At 43.8% G+C, this 17,580-nt stretch overlaps 1 protein-coding gene across 6 annotated transcripts in view; it reads right to left on the reverse strand.

Moving 5' to 3' along the window:
* The window catches only part of AKT1 (AKT serine/threonine kinase 1), a 102,990-nt gene that overhangs the window by 9,115 nt on the left and 76,295 nt on the right, over positions 1-17,580 (reverse strand). For all 6 annotated transcript variants that reach the window (XM_025192607.1, XM_025192606.1, XM_025192604.1 and 3 more), the window contains 3 exons: positions 16,372-16,500; positions 12,923-13,137; positions 544-631 (listed from right to left, as the gene is read on the reverse strand). In XM_025192607.1, the coding sequence (XP_025048392.1) occupies positions 544-631; positions 12,923-13,137; positions 16,372-16,500 (432 nt within the window). The remainder of the gene's footprint in view (positions 1-543; positions 632-12,922; positions 13,138-16,371; positions 16,501-17,580) is intronic.

Genomic DNA, 17,580 nt, shown 5'->3' on the forward strand with positions numbered 1-17,580 from the left:
ATCAGCTCAGATAAGGCAAAAAAGGCACTGTAGAAGAGGGCACCATGATGCTTATAGTGGAAGGCACTGAATGGTTAATGCCTGTCCCATGCGTCTGATCTCATCTATTTTAATTATGCAGGTTTTTACTACTGCTTCTGATTAGCTTCACTCTCAGGTACCCAGACACAAAAAGCCAACTTCTGGGCTACAACCACCTTATGGGAAATTGTTTCCTACCAGAAGAAAGTTGAATGAGACCAGCTTTGCACAAATACGTGTTTAACAAAACATGAATTTGTGACCACTTTTGATTTGACAGAGACCCTTCTTCTCCTAGCATGGAAATGGATGGCTTTTCTTTAAAAGAAAAGTTTTGATTGGGAAATCCTATAACTGCAGTACTTGCAGAACAGTGTAACAATTTAGGTAGGCTTAGAAAGGATAACTCAAGCGCTCCAGATCTCTTCTGTGCAGTTTTCTTCTACAGTTTATGTAGGGGACAGTGGTGAGAAAACAATTCATTCACAAATACACTTTCCCTAAGAGGAATATTATAAATACCTTTTTCTCGTATACATCTTGCCAAACAATGCCAGCAAAAAATTTGTGTTGCATAATCTCCTTAGCATCATCAGGACCACCACCTAACCTGTTTTGGGACAAAAAAAAATAAAATAAAAAGAGAACATGTATTTTTCCAATAAAAGTATCTGAGAGACAGGACCTGATGGGTTATAGGGTTTGTCCTGGCTGCATAAATACAGCAAAACCAATAAGCACCATTTAAAGTACATTAGACATTCTGAAATCATAGTTTAGAAATCATTATTGATATAAAAAAGACACCCCCCCCCCCAAAAAAAAAAAAAAAACAAACCACTCTTTAGAAGATCTGGGCTAGCATGGTTATGGGAAACAAAATGTCTTCTAGACATCATCCACAGAATTTGACTATGTTTCAATTAAAGAGCCAGTTACTACTGGTACCTAGGACTGATGCCAGTGAGGTTTGCACAGGAATCATCACAACCAGAATTGGAAGATAATAAAATAAAACTGGCTTAACTACGGACTGAATTAAACCAACAGAACTCCAAGAACTTGCAACATGAGAGATGCTATTAGAAAACCAACAACGCACAACCTTGTTATAGAGAGATTTGATATAAAATGTGAGGCACAAACACAGAAACCCACACTGCATTTTATTCACTTTTCAAAGAAGAAAAGAAGCTTAAAAATACACGCTGCAGTAAGAGTGCCAACAGGCACTGGCTTAGGGTCTACACTCACAAGATGCCAACACTGGTGCAATCTGCATTGGTTTTGCACGCCAGGATAACTTACACTGGATCCAATTCAGACAGATGACCAGTTATCCCTAGACAGCTGCTATTACAGAGCCTTGCCACATGGTGGGAGAAGGCAGAGAACAGTTGTTTCCACTGAGCAATGGGATAAGTTTTGCATTTACTAGTCACGGGATAAAAATGAGAAAACAGCATTTGGATCAGAAGGCAGAACCCAGGATCCTCTCCCCTCCAGGAGAAAGCCACCTCCATTGGTTAGGTTCCTTTTGTCTTATTCTCATTCTGGCCCTCCAAATTCTGCATGCCTTTCTACCTAGTGGCCCAGTACAACAGGAAAGATGAAGAATGCCCTCAACCCTGCCTAGAGCTTGGTGGAATGTTCCTCAAAGTGGAATATGTAGGTTTAAGCTCGGCCAGAATGGGTCTAGAACCTGGATTGCCCATTTTTTGGGCTAGCAACCTAAACACTAGGGTAACTAGGCAAAAAGTGGGCAGGTTCTCCTCTTCCACATCCTGTTCCCTCTGCCCCCTTTTCTGTGACTCTGAAGTCTTAATGTTGTGATGAATGTGTGCTACAAAAGCAGATACATAATAGTCTTCCAGAACACAAACAACATGGAGTAAGACTGCACTTAGCCACTCAGGTATCTAAAAGTAACCTAAATACCATTTCAATGTCACAGGCCCAGGACACACACTGCATTTATGGCACGATTGTTAATTTCACCATAAATTATAACATGGTACATGTTCAGCCAATTTATGGCACTGTAAAATGGCAAACCAGCCACAAAGATGTTCCACATATAACGCAAAACATCTTTGTGGCTGGTTTGCATGGCGCCTTAAATCAAATGGGACATATGTTGTATTCAAGATCAGAGTTGCCCCAACCCATATGAATAATCAGCTGATTGTTGGCATCAGCTGGGGATAGCTCCAGGTCTGGAACTGAATCCAGAGCTGCCTGGGGCCAGTGCTAACAATCACCTAATTGTCAACAGTTTCAGACAGTCCCATTATTTCCAACTGGACATGGGGCTGTTGGGGGCTGGTGCTGACAAACAGGTGATTTCATGGGCAAGCACATCAACCACCAAGGTACTAAGCAAAAGTGGGCAGGTGATTGTCAGTGCTAGCCCTGGACAGACTTGGGTCTCAAACCAGACCCAGGGCTGGCTGAGGCTAGTTCCAACAATTAGCTGATTGATAACACTGGCTCAAGTATAATCCCAGACCCAGTCTGATCCCTGAGATTGGACTGGGAGCAGCTCTGAGTCCTGAACTGGGTCCCAAAGCTATCTATGCCCAATCCCCATCTGGGGACAGCCCCACAGCTAGGGACAGAGTTGTCCCCTGCCTGATCCACAGAATCAGGCTGGGGACAGCCCCACAGTGGCATGACTGGCATCTGCGGCATATTACGTCGCATCCCAAACATGATGTGTCCTTGCATGCACTTCTGGCATGGCAGGACATGCCATATTTGGGATCCAACATAACATTTGTCAGATCTGAACGGTGCCACTATTTTAATGTCTGCCAGGAGCTACTGTCACAGAACAGAATCTGGGCCTAATGACTTGCCTTGGTCACACAGGTCCTTTGTAATGGAGCTGGAAACTGACCCCAGCACTCCCATATCCCCAGCTGGAACCTTTAGCACAGGGCCATAATTGCTCTCACTATGTAACCATGCTGCAAGCTTCTAAATTTCACTTACAGTATAAATCACAGGCTTGATTGTGACAATGATTTGCATAAAGTAAGCAGCAGTGTGTTATTATTAGGGCCTGGTTTAAATCGTGGGCCCAACTCGCAGCACAGCAGCTCCTTTAATCTTGGAGTTCTCCACACATGCTCCCCGACACCGATTGGTGGAGGGGCCTGTTGACCCTGCTGACTGCTACTGATGGCCGGAAGGCAAAAACTGCGGTTTTAAATATGGTTGTTGTGTCCCACCCAGTCAGCAGCAAAGGGCAGGATGTGAAAAACATTGCACATTTAAATCTGTGATTTAAATCAGGCCCTCATTATTATACTGTCCCCGTCCCAGAAACAGATTGCAGAAGGAGACTGGATCATTATCTGCACCACAGGTGCAGGAAGGTACTATGCTCTGCCAGTTCTCCACCAGGCTCATTTCACATTCTCCAGTGCGTCAATGCATCTATGCTGGCCAGTACAATGAGAGGCGAGCATCCCATTCCACCCACTCTACACAGGCTACTTCTCTTCCTAGACTAGTGTCTAGCACAGGGCCATGAAGTACCTTTCCAATACCCCACCCACAATCTGACTACTAACAATGTTGCTTCACTGTATTTTCTCTCCATTTGATATAGAAAATCCAAAGCAAATACAAGCTAAGAATGACATGAACACTACTTTTCACCAGCATGCAAAAAGGCTAGTGAGCTGCAGACATGTACAAGTACTTTGGAGACAGCACGGTTATAGCAGCTTTTGTTCTGCAAAAAATAAATACACACATTTGGTGAAGTGGCAGCAGGGCTGGGGGGTGTTATACTTTTTTAAAATTGATAAGGCAGTAAAATAAAAAGTAAAACTCAGTGAAACAGAACAGGAAAGCTGCATGCAACAGAAAACCTCACGTTTTGGGTACAAAGGTATTTTCAATGCAGTTTTTATTTTTGCCAGGATTAGAATAAAAGGGCCTTCTGGGAGTGAACAAAACTCAAGTCAGTAACTAATGCAAGAGCACGACCATTTTTAATAAGTATTTACAATTAAAAACTTGGCATCTTGTGAAGAAATGCAACATTATCTGGCGAAAAAAAGCCTGAAAGAAAAAAAGTCTGCAGCGTAAAATTAACGTCACAGCATGGAAATCGGCAGACAGAATCCAGAGTGGTATAACCAGACTGGAAAAGCAAACCACTACTAAAAAGTTTACAGTACACAGGGAAATATGAAATGAATAGAGAGGGCCAGAAGCAACAAGAAAGACTAGAGCTTAAATGGGTCTCATTAACTGAGCACAGGACATTTCTATTTATTCATGGCTGCTTCCTTCTTAGGTCAAGAACCTTTATTCTATGCTTCAGCTTAGTTCCAAAGAAAGAAACTTTATTAAAATGGAGCTGAAGGAAAAAAAAGAAAAAAATTAAACATGGAACTAGTCGGAGCTTGGAATTTATATGGCTTGGAAGTTATTTTAATGATTTGGCTGCTAATATCTGTGCTCCAGAAGTGAATGGCAGTCAGCTCTTTCCACAGAAAAAGCACATGTAAATACCAAAATTGTTCAGCATGCTTAGATCACTCAAAGGCTTATGAGCAATGGTCTTTATACAAAAATGAGCAGGTTTCTAAATCACAGACAGACCCTGCCATTTCAGCTAACTCCTCAAAGTGAAGATTAAAATGACCCCTGGCCATTCCCACATTCACAAAAAATTAAATTCCAGTTCAACTGAAAAATGTCACCTTTGCTGCAGCTTAGTTCCAATCTAGCAAAGCACTCGAGCACGTGCTTAACTTTAGGCACACAAACCATCTCAACAGCCCAGAATTTGCTTTGCTGGACCAGGACCTAGTAGAGAGATTCTGATTTTGGGGCCATCCTCATCTGGAAGATTCTGATGCCACTCACCTCCAGGTTCTTGACTGTTCATGGTTCATTGCTCATTCTGCACTTCCCTCCGTTACACTTGAATCTGAAGCCTCAAACCATTTCATTGTTACCTTAACCATCTCCTCAGAACAAGGGAAGGGTCACCTGCAAGGATGGGACCAGCTGGGCATCTCTCACCTAGTCATTTACATGCTATCACAGGGGCCTCAGTTACTGGTGGCACCTTGATCTCTTGTGTCTCTCTGTGGCACACTGAGGACTTTGCTTCACTCAGTGGCTGAACAAAAGCACTGTACAGGGGAAATATGGCTGGTAATATACAGGTGATCAGACTAGCCTACCTAAGCTGGCCTTTCTGGCCTCAAATTCTATGGAACTATTAACCGTTGTTCCTTACAAACGTGCTCTGCTTTACAAGAATGACACGGAGAATATTCTGACGCTGGCAGCAGCCCCATATTTTCCAAAAACGGGGCAACCCGAGAAATAGGACTTTTTCCTCTTCCACTTTGTCCTGTGGCTACATTCACTGCTTTGCAACCAGCTTCCATTCACATGTAGTCTAAAACCAACTGTTGCATAAGCCACTTAGTACAAGGTGGCCCGTCTGATTTAAGAATGAAAGCTACATTCTTGGCCTACCTAAGATTACAGTAACTGCTTCCTCCAATTCAGTTTCTACCACTCTAACCACTGAAAGCAGTCTACTTGACCTTCTAAGTCTAAGTCTACAGTGGATTCCTTCTGATAGTTACAGCGGTAGAAACTATTAGCATGATGCAGTGTAGCCCATAACACCACCTTCGGTTCTGACACTTAGGGTACTTTTACACGTACTCCCGGGGTGGGGGATGGTGTTTTAGAGTGGCTCTTGGAGCCACTCTAATTAAAGTGCCGCTGCATCTCATGTATCAGCATTCCCAGGCTCAAAAATGGAGGCAGGGGTGCTTGAACTAAAGCTTGTTTGACAAGCTTTAGTTTAAGTGCCCCCGCTGCCATTTTGAAGTACAGAGACGCTGATACACAAGACGCAGGAGACTGCTGGAGCACAGCAATTACTACACTCCAACAGACTCGATTAATCAAGTCTGCTCTGACATGCTGGAATTCCAGTGCATCAGAGCAGCCTCCACGCTCAGGTACAGGCACTGTAACCGTCTAGTCCCAAGTAAGACTCTACAACCATCTACTCAGAAGTGAACACCTTTCCAAATTAGCTGCTTTCCAGGTGGCACATTCCCAGAGCTTTTGAGGCATACTACTGAAAGGCAACTTTCACATTTCTAGCTGGAATTGATTACCAGGTGTGTTTTACAGTATTACTTCCACTTGGTTCCCTAATAGGATGAAAACGCACCTTGGGAACCGACTCAGCAGAGGCCACTTGTTCTGAGAGGAATGGCAGGAGTGGCTGCACATTTCACCTTCCCTAAACACATCAGATAAAAAAAGTTTCCTGTTTTATCAAGGATCCCAAACCTAGAGAGAGACTTCTTTCTTTCTAGCAGTTCCTAAGTCTTTGGATATAGCTGCATCTACCTGGCTTCCCCACGAGCAGTATGAACACCAAGGACAGTCTCTGTGACAGTCCAACCCAAGATGGTATTTAAGAAGCTGTCCCTGTTGTGTGGAGACAGAGACAGCTTCTTAAATACCATGCTGGGTTGGATGGTCTGTAGCCTATTACATAGGCAGTTGAGAGGGTGGAAATACACCCTGCTCTGTCCCAGGTATTTAGGATTTGTTGATAGTACAACAGAAGTCATAACTTTTTGCTTTAATCATCACCTTCTCTTCCCTACATTGCTGCCAGGTAGACTTGTTTGATGTGAAAACAGTAGAATCTGGGAGATTTCAAAAGGCCACTCAAGCACACACGATACTATCAGAATTAATTGAAACACTCCACCATGTCTGTGCTCATGCTGTCACCTGACAAGTTCAAAGTGAAATGGCTGAGATGAGGGGTGCTCAACCCCCAGCCTATGGGCCATATCCAGTCTGTGGAGCGAGGTGATCCAGCCCATGGGGCTCCCTAAAAGTATGATAATCTGGGGAGGAAGGGGAGAAGCCATGGTAATTAACACAGCCACTGCTCCTCCACTACGTCATCTTCTAAGTCTACATTAGATTCCCTCTAATAGTTATTAATTTCTAAGTCCCGTGAGCCAGATAACATGGCCCTGTACCTGGAATCCCGCCTGCAAGCAGGGGGCAATGAGATGCCATCCAACCTAACCCAGAGCACGAGGGATTTGGGGCTGGGCTGACCCAGTGCACGGAGGCCTGCAGCTGGGGCAGTAGGCCTGATCCTCCACAGGGCTTTCACCACAATATGGCATGTGGGACCAGGGCCAGATCCAGTGTGCACTGGATTGGGTCCCAGCTCCATGTGCACTGGGTCAGTCCTGGCCCATGGACCCGCTTCATACCAGTCATCCAGCCCATGGAGGAAAAAAGGTTGGGTACCACTGATTTTAGATCAAGTGAGTTCATACAAACTGCTGGAAGTGTATTCTGCTCCAAGCAGACTGGGGGTGCATTTGTAGGTTAAAATGGATGCATTTTAAAAACCTTCTTCATGGATTCAAGTAGTTCATGGCATGCCACAATCCTCTAGATGCAGAAAAGGCCCACTAAGGCCCTGACATGCTTGTGAAGACACAAACTAAAGAAGCAATCATCAGGTGCATTTTCAGTACCCTGGAGGCAAAGAAAGGACAATGATAGGTTGTGTGTTTCAGGACACAGTTAAGGCAGTTTAAATGCCTCAATAGTCAGCTCCCTTACTTTCAAAAGATTAGGGTAAGTAAAAGCTTTAACGCTCACTTTCATGAACTCAAGACACCACCATTCTGGTTTTCAGCAACCCTAGAATAATGATATGAAGGAGCCTGAATTGCTAAAAGAAGTGACCCAAAATTTTGGGATTCTATTCCAGCCCTCCCAATCACACACAAAAGTGACAAGAAGTAGGGTGGAGGTGAGAGCTCGGTTTTTACCTTTTTAGCCTCTATTTCTTGTTCCTTCCTGTTGGCAAAGGCCAGAAAGGACCAAAGAAAGAAAAGGAAGAAATCCTGTGGTAAACTGACCTTCTCAGAGTAAGGAACATAACAGAGAACACAAACAACCAAAGTGATTGGGTTCCCACCCATGGGCCATATTTCTGACACCCCGATATTGGGTGGGATGGGGGAATGGAAACATTGGAGTATGGAGTGACAAAAAGGGTTGAATCCATGAATAAGAGAAATCTTGGCACTTGCAAATCTAAATTCAGCAGGGCTGAGATTCATTTGAGTTTGTGGGAAACTTGCCGCTGGACTGCACATATGCTGTAAAGAAAAAGCCACCCTGTTCATATAGAGCACCCTGACTCATTCAATTCTTACCAGTTACAATCTCTAGAGTGAAAGAAAGAATAATAAGGTACTTGGGAAACTTTGCTCTTTCAACTGTAAAAACATATAAGGATTTTTGTCTCCCTTAACCCGAGCTGTATCACAAGGCAGCAGAGAAGAAACGTTTATAGAACAGCTCTTTTTCTTCTCAGGAAAATTAAGGTTCACATTCCAAGATTAATACGTTTATATGAATCCCTAAAGAAACCTCAAAATTCCTTTACTCTTATAAAAGGAGAGGGGGGTTGTGATTGATTAAAGTCTGAGTGCAATTATCTTTCCTCATATTTTCCCCACATGCCTGTGAGTTTGGAGCACAACTGCTTTTACTGAAAGTAAATGCTAACGTTTCTCAGACATTACCAGCTGAGGTGAGACAGGTTATTTGTAACATTAAATTCCCTGATAGCAGTCCAAGAGTCACTTGTAGCCATTCATTTAACTTAACATCCCCGTGCACAATGCTTCGGTATTTCTTCATTAAAAAGAAAAAAATATATTTTATTGTGCAGGGAGGAAGCCTTAGGGTTCGATTTCCTTTCCCATTTCCTCCTTCGTTCTCTCCCACTCACTAGCAGCAAGTCAAGGCAGCAAAATCAGTTTTGGCACCTAGTGCAGATGCAAAGTTCTGACAATCGCATGACTTGCCATCACATGACTTCGGGGGATCCCGGCATGAAATGGCAGGGCAAGAATACCCGAGTTGTAGGCCCAGTTCTTCCCCTTACTGCTGTGAGTACCTTGATGCTTCTCACAATCCGTGCTATTAAACAAGGTTTCCCACTATCATTAAGGCAACTAGCATGCACCCATTTGGCTAATAATGTAACTGGGAACTGGTACAAGGTCATAATTTAACTGGGAACGGGCTCATGGTCACTTGAGGTAGGGATCCAAGTCTTGGCTACTTTCTTGCACAGCTTTTGAGGAAAAATATGATAAGTTGCTTCAGTAACCTGCATTAATCCAGTGCAACTCTGCATCACCCTCTAGCAGCTTGACTCCATATATATAAGGGTGTCAAAAATATGGCCTGTAGGTGAGAACCCTATCATCAGAATCGTGATGCTGCTCATGGGTCTCGGAGTTGATGCATGCTGATGCTGGCTCACAGGGCCAGTCTGTGGACCCAATCTGGTACTTGGGGCCAGTGAGGTCTAATGAGTTTGGCACCCTTGATTTCTCTCTGTCTCTCTCTTACACTCTTTGCTCAGGTAATGTGCACTCACATATTTTCACTTGGAGGTTCTAGGTTCAGGTCCCCAAAGTTACCCCTGTAAGAGCTACTGTTACAATCATCTAAGCTCTCTAACCACCATGCAACAGTCTGCTTCAATCTAGAGCAATGAAGACAAGGCAGAAATTCTGATGGTCACTATTCTACATCTGTTTCTAATGCATGTGTAAAGTAATAGCAGTGCATATGCAATCTCTTCTGGCATGGGTTGGTCCACAGAGGGCGAGAGCATTTTTCTCCTCTCACAGCTATTTCTGCAGCTGAAGTGGAAGAGGTCTGTGTTGTGGATCTGAAGGTTTCAAATTCTATGCTGTTTCCCATATGAATGCAAGAGCATGCATTTGTGTAAATATGAACAGAAAGATCAGGGAACAGTTGTTGAAATCCGTTTACAGTACACAATTCTATATTTAAAAGTGAATTTGAAGGCTGTACTAGTATTTTTATATTTAATAGCAGCCTTCAACTACCTGAAGAGTGGTTCCAAAGAGGATGGAGCTGGACTGTTCTCAGGGGTGGCAGATGACAGAACAAGGAGCAATGGTCTTAAGTTGCAGCATGGGAAGTTTAAGTTAGATATTAAGAAAAACTCTCTCACTAGGAGGGTAGTAAAACACTGGAACAGGTTACCCAGGGAGGCTGTGGAATCTCCATCCTTGGAGGTTTTTAAGAGCCAGCTAGACAAAGTCTTGGCTGGCACAATATAGTTGGGGATGGTCCTGCTTTGAGCAGGAGGTTGTACTAGATGACCTCCTGAGGCCCCTTCCAACCTTAATTTTCTATGATTCTATCTGGTTTGCTGTTAGCTGTTTGCATTCTGATTAACCAGAGCTGTCCCTTAACAAACAGGTTATGGGAGACTGGGAAAGCTGTAAAGGCAACCTTCCCTGTATTTCCCAAGAATGGAAACCTCTACCTGAATACACTAAGAAAAGGTCGTGCCTTGATTTAACTAAGCTTTCTGCAAAGCCAACCCATTAGTGTTTTACAGGACTGAATACAGAAACGTGCTGCTAAAGAGCTATGGAATCACTTGTAGGTCACTGGCCTGAATCCCACCCAGCTCAAGAGGGATTAAAGTTGTTCCCATCTCATGTAAGTTTAGGAACAACTTTAGGACACAGGACAACAACCCTATAGGACACGGTAAGCTCCCGCTCACAACATTAGCACACACTAGGTTTTACCCCTTGAAAAGCTATAAGAACTTTGCCCATTCTATGTTAGCATTATGGTGCTGGTAATAAGGCAACTGGCTTAAATTAATGTCTCTCTCTGTGGAAAGATCAGAGATCCTCTTTGACCCTGTAAAGTTTCCTACCTGTTGTACTGTGTACATTCACTTTGGGCTATTAAAAAACTTAAAGGAACAGGGAAAGCAGATGGCGAATATACCAACCCTGCCTGATAAGCTATGGACCTACACTGATAACAGTCAAATGTTTCAGTATGGAGCTAAAAACAGAAAACAGAAGTTAGAACCAGTACAAAAAATTGAAGCAGTCATTCAAGAGACGTTTACAACCTGCAACAGTCAGCATATGTTCCTTGTGAACAAAAGCTGGTAACCTGTTTGTTTTTTTCCTAGGTTATAGTCATGAACTAGTGGGACTGCATATATTGAAGTTCTGATCCTCTAGTATGTTTTCGGTTTTTGTTGCTTATTGTAGTGCCAGTCTGGCAACTTCTAAAACAAAGAAGATATTTGTTCATTGGATCTTGCAGCTATTCTTAGTTGCTGACAATTTTGTAGTGTTTTAAAAATCTTAAAATTCTTTCTGATTTTAAATGAGAAAGGACAACATTCTTCCCCAGTCCTTTGTCTAATTTGCCCCTTAAACAGCACTTCGTGTAGGCCCAGTTTTATTATTTTCTGCTGACATTTTGTACGAGTCTTTCACAAGGGAGTGCTGGAGATAAAACATATTTTTCGGAATTTCTTAGATGATTTCCTGTTTTATTTATGTACTTTTGCACATTGGTGACTTTAAGAAGGTTGTGGTATCATTAATATTACTGTTTTTATGTAGTGAATCCAACAAAAGAAATGAAGCCAGACCTATCAGCAGGGATCCTGGTTTTCCCCGATAAATCAATCAATCAATCGCTCGCAAGTTCTCTGGTAAACCCCCCAAAATCCATGATTAAAATGAAAGGACCCTCACTCATCCTCCACAGCCTCCCCTAGCCCTGCTGGTGCCCCTCACTCCCCACCCCCAGCCCCGTGCCAGAGGGGGCCCCCAGCTGCCAGGGCCATGGGGCCAGGGACAGAGGTCCACAGCCCCCTGCTGGAGGTGGTGGCTGCTGCAGCAGAGCAGAACCCAGCTCCTCCCTCCCACCCCGTGCTGCCTGCCTGCTGCAGGATCAGGGGTAGGTCCGGCTCTCTGCTGCTGCATGCACTCTGCAGGGGGCACAGGGGACCCATGCCCCCAAGATCCGTGTGTGGGATGGGAGCAGAGGCGGGTGGGGGCTGCCCGCTACAGGCTTGGGCTCCCACCCTGCTGCCCTCCCCTGGGGCCTCCTCCGCATCTCAACAGGTGCAACCCAGTGCTGCAGAGCAGAGTGGGGCCATGCAGGAAAGCTGCTTATCACTGTGAGCCCTGCACTGCCCTGGTGACATGTCCACTAGGTGCGCAGCAGCCGCAGGGGTTGTGTCCCTCACTGCAGCCCCACACACAGGGGATGACTTGCCAGGGCAGCGTGGAGCTTGCAGCAGCAAGCTGCTTTCATGCGCGGCCCCGCTCTGACCTGCAGAACTGGGTTGCACCCCGCCGGGCTGCGAAGGCCCCTGGGGAGGGCAGTAGGGCGGGAGCACAATCCCACAGCAGGCAGCTCACCCCCACCCTGTGCACAGATCTGTGGGGCATGGGTCCCCTCTGCCCCCCGCAGGGCATGCAGAGCCGGGGAGCCAACCCCACCCCCTGACCAAGCTGCCCACAGCCTGTCCCGCTCCCCACCGGGGCCCTGCAGCCACACATTGTGGCCCCAGGCCCCTAGCACTGCCTGGCTGGGCAGCAGCCCCAGCCCTGCCCAACTCCCTCCCTCTCTATGGGGGCCTCAATTCCCACCCCTCCACTTACCTGCGGGAGCTGCTCTCCAGGCTGCCTGGTGGCCACGTGCATATACATGCACATGGTGCCCCCCCTGCCTGACAGCGCTGCTCCAGCTCCCTCTAGCCCCTTGCAAGCTGGAAATCTGCCAGCCAGAGCGCTCTTTGCAAAACTGCAAAATCTGCAGGTTTCTCCAGTAAAATAAGAAATCCGTGTTTGCCCCTGGTAAAAGGTAAAAACCATGATTTTCTCTGTTTTCCCATAGGAAACAGAAAACCTGGATCCCTCGCTATCAGCTAGCAGAGTAAAGAAATTAAAACAAAGATTTTAAATAAGTGTCTCACCTCTGCTTAGGATCTTTCTTTAGCAAACCTGACAGAAGAGATTTTGCTTCAGGTGACAAAGTGCGTGGAAATCTAATCTCCTCCATGAGGATGAGTTCAAAGAGCTTCTCATGGTCCTGATTGTAGAAAGGCAGGCGGCCACACATCATTTCATACATTACAACTCCTAAGCCCCACCAGTCCACTGCACGACCATAATCATTATCTTCCAGCACCTGCAAAAAAAAAAAAAAAATGTACAGAACAGGTTTAACACATGGTTGTACACTGGGAACACACAGAACATTCACACAACAGGACCTGTACTTTATATTCATGTTTCCGTATTTCCCAACTGTGTCCACAGGCACGGCATACCTTCTGGAGATCCCTTTGCAAACAACTGACACCAATGCTCACCAATGATTTATCAACAGGGAACGCTCTAGGCAAAGAAGACTGAAAAAAAAAAAGCTAGAGAGCAAACATGCTGTGGCACTCTCCCCCTCCCGTCCCCCCGCACATTACTTCCATGATAAGCATAACCTTCTAAAGCCTAGAGGCTGAGAACCCAAGTCTGCTCTCACATTACAAAGCCAGCTGTTAAATCCTAACTTATTCATTAGAAACCGTTCCAAATGGGATCCCATTTTAAAAACAAGATGCCATTTGGGGAGAGAAGCAGCTGATTATTAACCTGTCGCTTCAAAGCTACAATCATATTTGTTCTGTCTCCATGTTGACTTGTACATTTTCTTTAAGCTTTCTCATACAAAAAAAAGAAGTTAGGTTGCAGTGCAAGAAAGACTGTCTGTGCATCGTAAAAGAATTACCCAGCTGAATTTAACTTTAAGGGCCAGAGATTTCAAACAGCTCAGCTTTGAACATTCTGTTGCAAATCTGGCTTTTATTTCGATATCTTCAAGGAGAGCTGAACTTCTGAAAATCTACTCTCCAGATTTTCAGATGCTCTGCACTCGTAGACAGCCTGAAATCTTTTTGATGTGCAGCTTTTTCTTACTGAACACAAAGATGTCAAGGAAAGAAACAACTGCCTTTTTAATTATCAGGGGGAAAAAACCTTCTATTGCAAATGTCTTTTCCTTAATTCTAGCCACAGGTTTTACTTCTATATTCTGGACACAATATCTTTACTCTTCCAAAAAGTCTGCATTTAAACCACCTATTAGTAGCAAGAAATGAAACTTCTGAAGTTTGTTCTTTATTGTCATACAGCGTTCATGGCTGCTCACTTTACAAAGCTACAGTTTGGAATCATTTATATGCAAAAATAGGAGACTTCAGAGGGATTTGGGACCAAAGAACCGGCTGAAGTCAGCAGAGGTTTTGCCACGGGTTTTTAATAAGACAGGACCTGGCCCTTTCTAAGTTTATTCACAGATTCTTATATAATTCATTCAAAGAGCTTCTTTTTAACTTTGTTCCCTTTCTCTTTGGCAGGAATTATTTAGGACTCTGCCTTAAAAATTATCTGGACCAGGAAAAAGGCCTGCTGTAAAAATCCAAAGGCTGTCAGGTATTAGATTACCCCACACAGGTCTATTTACAGCCTCTCTTGCCGTATGATTCACACCAAACGACAGCTGGTTCTACAGCTGCCCCATATATGTATAAGACCAACACAGCTGCTTGTCTGCCAGGATTCCAGGAGCCAGCCTCATCCTTTATGAGGAATCATGGGCTCTAACTTCGTACTAGATATTGTGTGACAATGCACTTAGCCATACTTCTGAGTCACACCCTTTCAATAAGGGCTTCCTGTTCACACTAACCCACTTGGGTTACTGAAAATAAATTAGACACACTGCCTTCACATTTTGAAACTGATGTGAGAGATATGATAGAATGGATTAGAAACAAAAAGAAACGAAAAAGCCAAGCCTATGGCAGGTTGCTGGTATATGATACAAGTGCTAGCAACAAAACAAACAAACAAACAAACAAATCACATTTTCTACTACACAAAATAAACTTCAAGTGATAAATTTGGCCAAGCCAACATGTTAAATGATTATATTTCATATTCAGATTATTTACTAGAATTTTGCATCTTCTGCCTTCGCTACATCAGTAACACAAGCAGCAAAAAGGAAAAATGCCTCTCCCAAACACTGAATTCATGTATGTATGGAACAGGACAATGGTGTTACTGTAACTTGAAGTATGTTTGCAGCCAAGGAGGGGAAAACTAGATAAGCAGCAGGAAAAGGCATTACATGCCCATGATTTATTGCAAAATGCCTGATAACTGGGAAGCAGCAAGGTAACAAGGTCATTTAACTTAAATTATATGGATGGTCAATTCATAACAAACAGCTGTGAGATGGAATTTATAAGAGAAGGCGCAACAGCTGTAAACACCACAGCCGTCGATATATCTGACACATCAAAGCTGGAGTGGTTCAGTCACTACCAACCATGCACGAGATTCCAATATGAACCTAAAAACAACTATGCAGCAACTGTACAAACATGCTTCTATGTTGGATTCAAGTTACAAATAGAGATGACAAGAAAGACACCCCTACTTTCAAGGATGCATGACCTTAAAACATACAATACTTGCTTATACACAATTCCCAGATTTTTCACATGCTGTCAACCAGATGACGCAAGCCTTCAGGATTTAAACACTCCAACTCACAGTACAGATCTGCAAGTAAGGCAGTTACAGGGATTTGCCCTTCTGGGTTGCGACTGAGCCAGTTCATTATAAATACTGAGAGGAAAGTACTAGTGATTAGGTGACCAAAACAGCTAAGTAACTACCCTGTGTGGGTTTCCCCTCAGACAGTCTGTGGTGGGGGGGAAAAAAATAATTCTGGTATTTTTTACATCACGCCACAAAATCCTCAATGAGAGGCTGCAGCTTAACATTGCTTTTTAAAAAAGATCCTGCCAACCAGGAGTCATATTTGTGAACAAGTTCTCCTTGCTGTGTTATTAATCCCTTTTCCCATCACCAGTTCTCAAATGGTGGTCCACAGACTACAACCTGGATTCACTAAGGAGCTTCTGGTGACTCCTTCAGAGCAGAGCAAGCAGGATGGGGCTGGCTCCAGCCTACTTTGACAGGTGCCTGAGTTCTTCATAGGAACAGACAGCCTTATCCTTTATGAAGAAAAACAGGAAAACAGCTGGAAACAGGAGCATACGGCAGCCCCCATGTCACTGCCTCGAAGGAAGAGAAGCAGGCAGGAGCAATCAGCAAGGACAAGAGCCATCAGTGGACCAAAACAGAACATGCTCCCCTAGCATTATTTTTTCATAAAAGAAACTACTCTAGTTGTGCCTTATTTTACTACCACAAAAAGCCTTCACTTTGTGCATTCACCCGGGCCAAAGGTAAAACAGTTTCACAGGTTGAGGCCTTCCTGCACTAAAACAATGCTCAAGAATGGTGTTAATTTAAAGAACACAGTTTGTTATAACAACCAAAATAAAGATACCTCTGGGGCAAGATATTCTGGAGTGCCGCAGAAAGTTTTCATTGTTGCTCCATCCTTTATACCTTCTTTACAGAGCCCGAAGTCTGTTATTTTTATGTGTCCATCTTTATCCAACATAAGATTCTCCAGCTGAGATGAAAGCCCAAATAAAAAAGGATGATTAGATAGACAGCACAAGCCTTTCAAGCAGGCTTGTCAAATACCTGGATACCTGTACATTACTCTTTTCATTCTTGTTCATACTGGGATTAGAAATGTGTTGGCTGTCCTAACATGCACACACTATAAATTTACGTTTCCTCAGGGAAATGTTAGGAAAAACATCACATGGTGCTTGGGCAGCTGACAGCTATACACTGAGCACATAAAGGGTCTTACTAGACTTAAACTTCTTACAGTTTATCATCAACAAAAGCACAGATGCATTTAAAAAACTGAAACCACTTTGCCTCTCTCTTACTCCAAGCATCCTCAGAGTTTGGTATGGATGGAATCCTGCAACAGGGATAAAAATAATAAATCCATTTAAAACTAAGGGATCGATTTATCTTTGAGCCCTGAACATAGTGAATGTGCTGTATATTGACGCAAAATTTGGCATTTATCTAGAACTGAGTCAATGCCTATGCTGCTTGTTTCACCAACATTTCAGTTTTCTGTAGATTCAGGGTAGTAATGGCAGAGCAGGGTTTTTTTTCAGCAATGCCTAGGGGATTTGGGAGTCTAAAATCCCAGCCACACTCGCTAAATTCATTTTGCAGCAATCTTAAATGATTCAGCACTTTTCATCTAGATCAGAGGTTCTCAAACTTTGTCATAGTGAGCCTCACTGAGCTATGAAAAAATGACTGCACCTCCCCTCGCCTCTCTTTTGGGGGAGTGAGGGGGGTTGCCATCTTGGAACTGGAAAAAAACCCAATCATATACTAAAAATCAAATATCTACTATAATATTTTTATTTATTAAAAAATATATTTTGCCCTGATTTACATTTGTTTGTGTAGTATAGATATAGAGGTGATTGCATAATAGCTCAAAATAAAGTCTTACTATTGCATATCGTGTGTGAGGGGTATGTGGGGGGGTGTGGGGTGTGGGGGGTGAAAAATGTGTGTGTGTTGGTGGGTGTGGCGTTTGTAGGGGGAGTAGGGGGTGTGGGTGTGTGTAAGGGAGGTTGTGGGTGTGGTGTTTATGGGGTGTGTGTGGGGG

Source organism: Alligator sinensis, unplaced genomic scaffold (genome assembly GCF_000455745.1).
Source record: "Alligator sinensis unplaced genomic scaffold, ASM45574v1 scaffold890_1, whole genome shotgun sequence".
In the NCBI taxonomy this organism is placed as follows: Eukaryota; Metazoa; Chordata; order Crocodylia; family Alligatoridae; genus Alligator; species Alligator sinensis.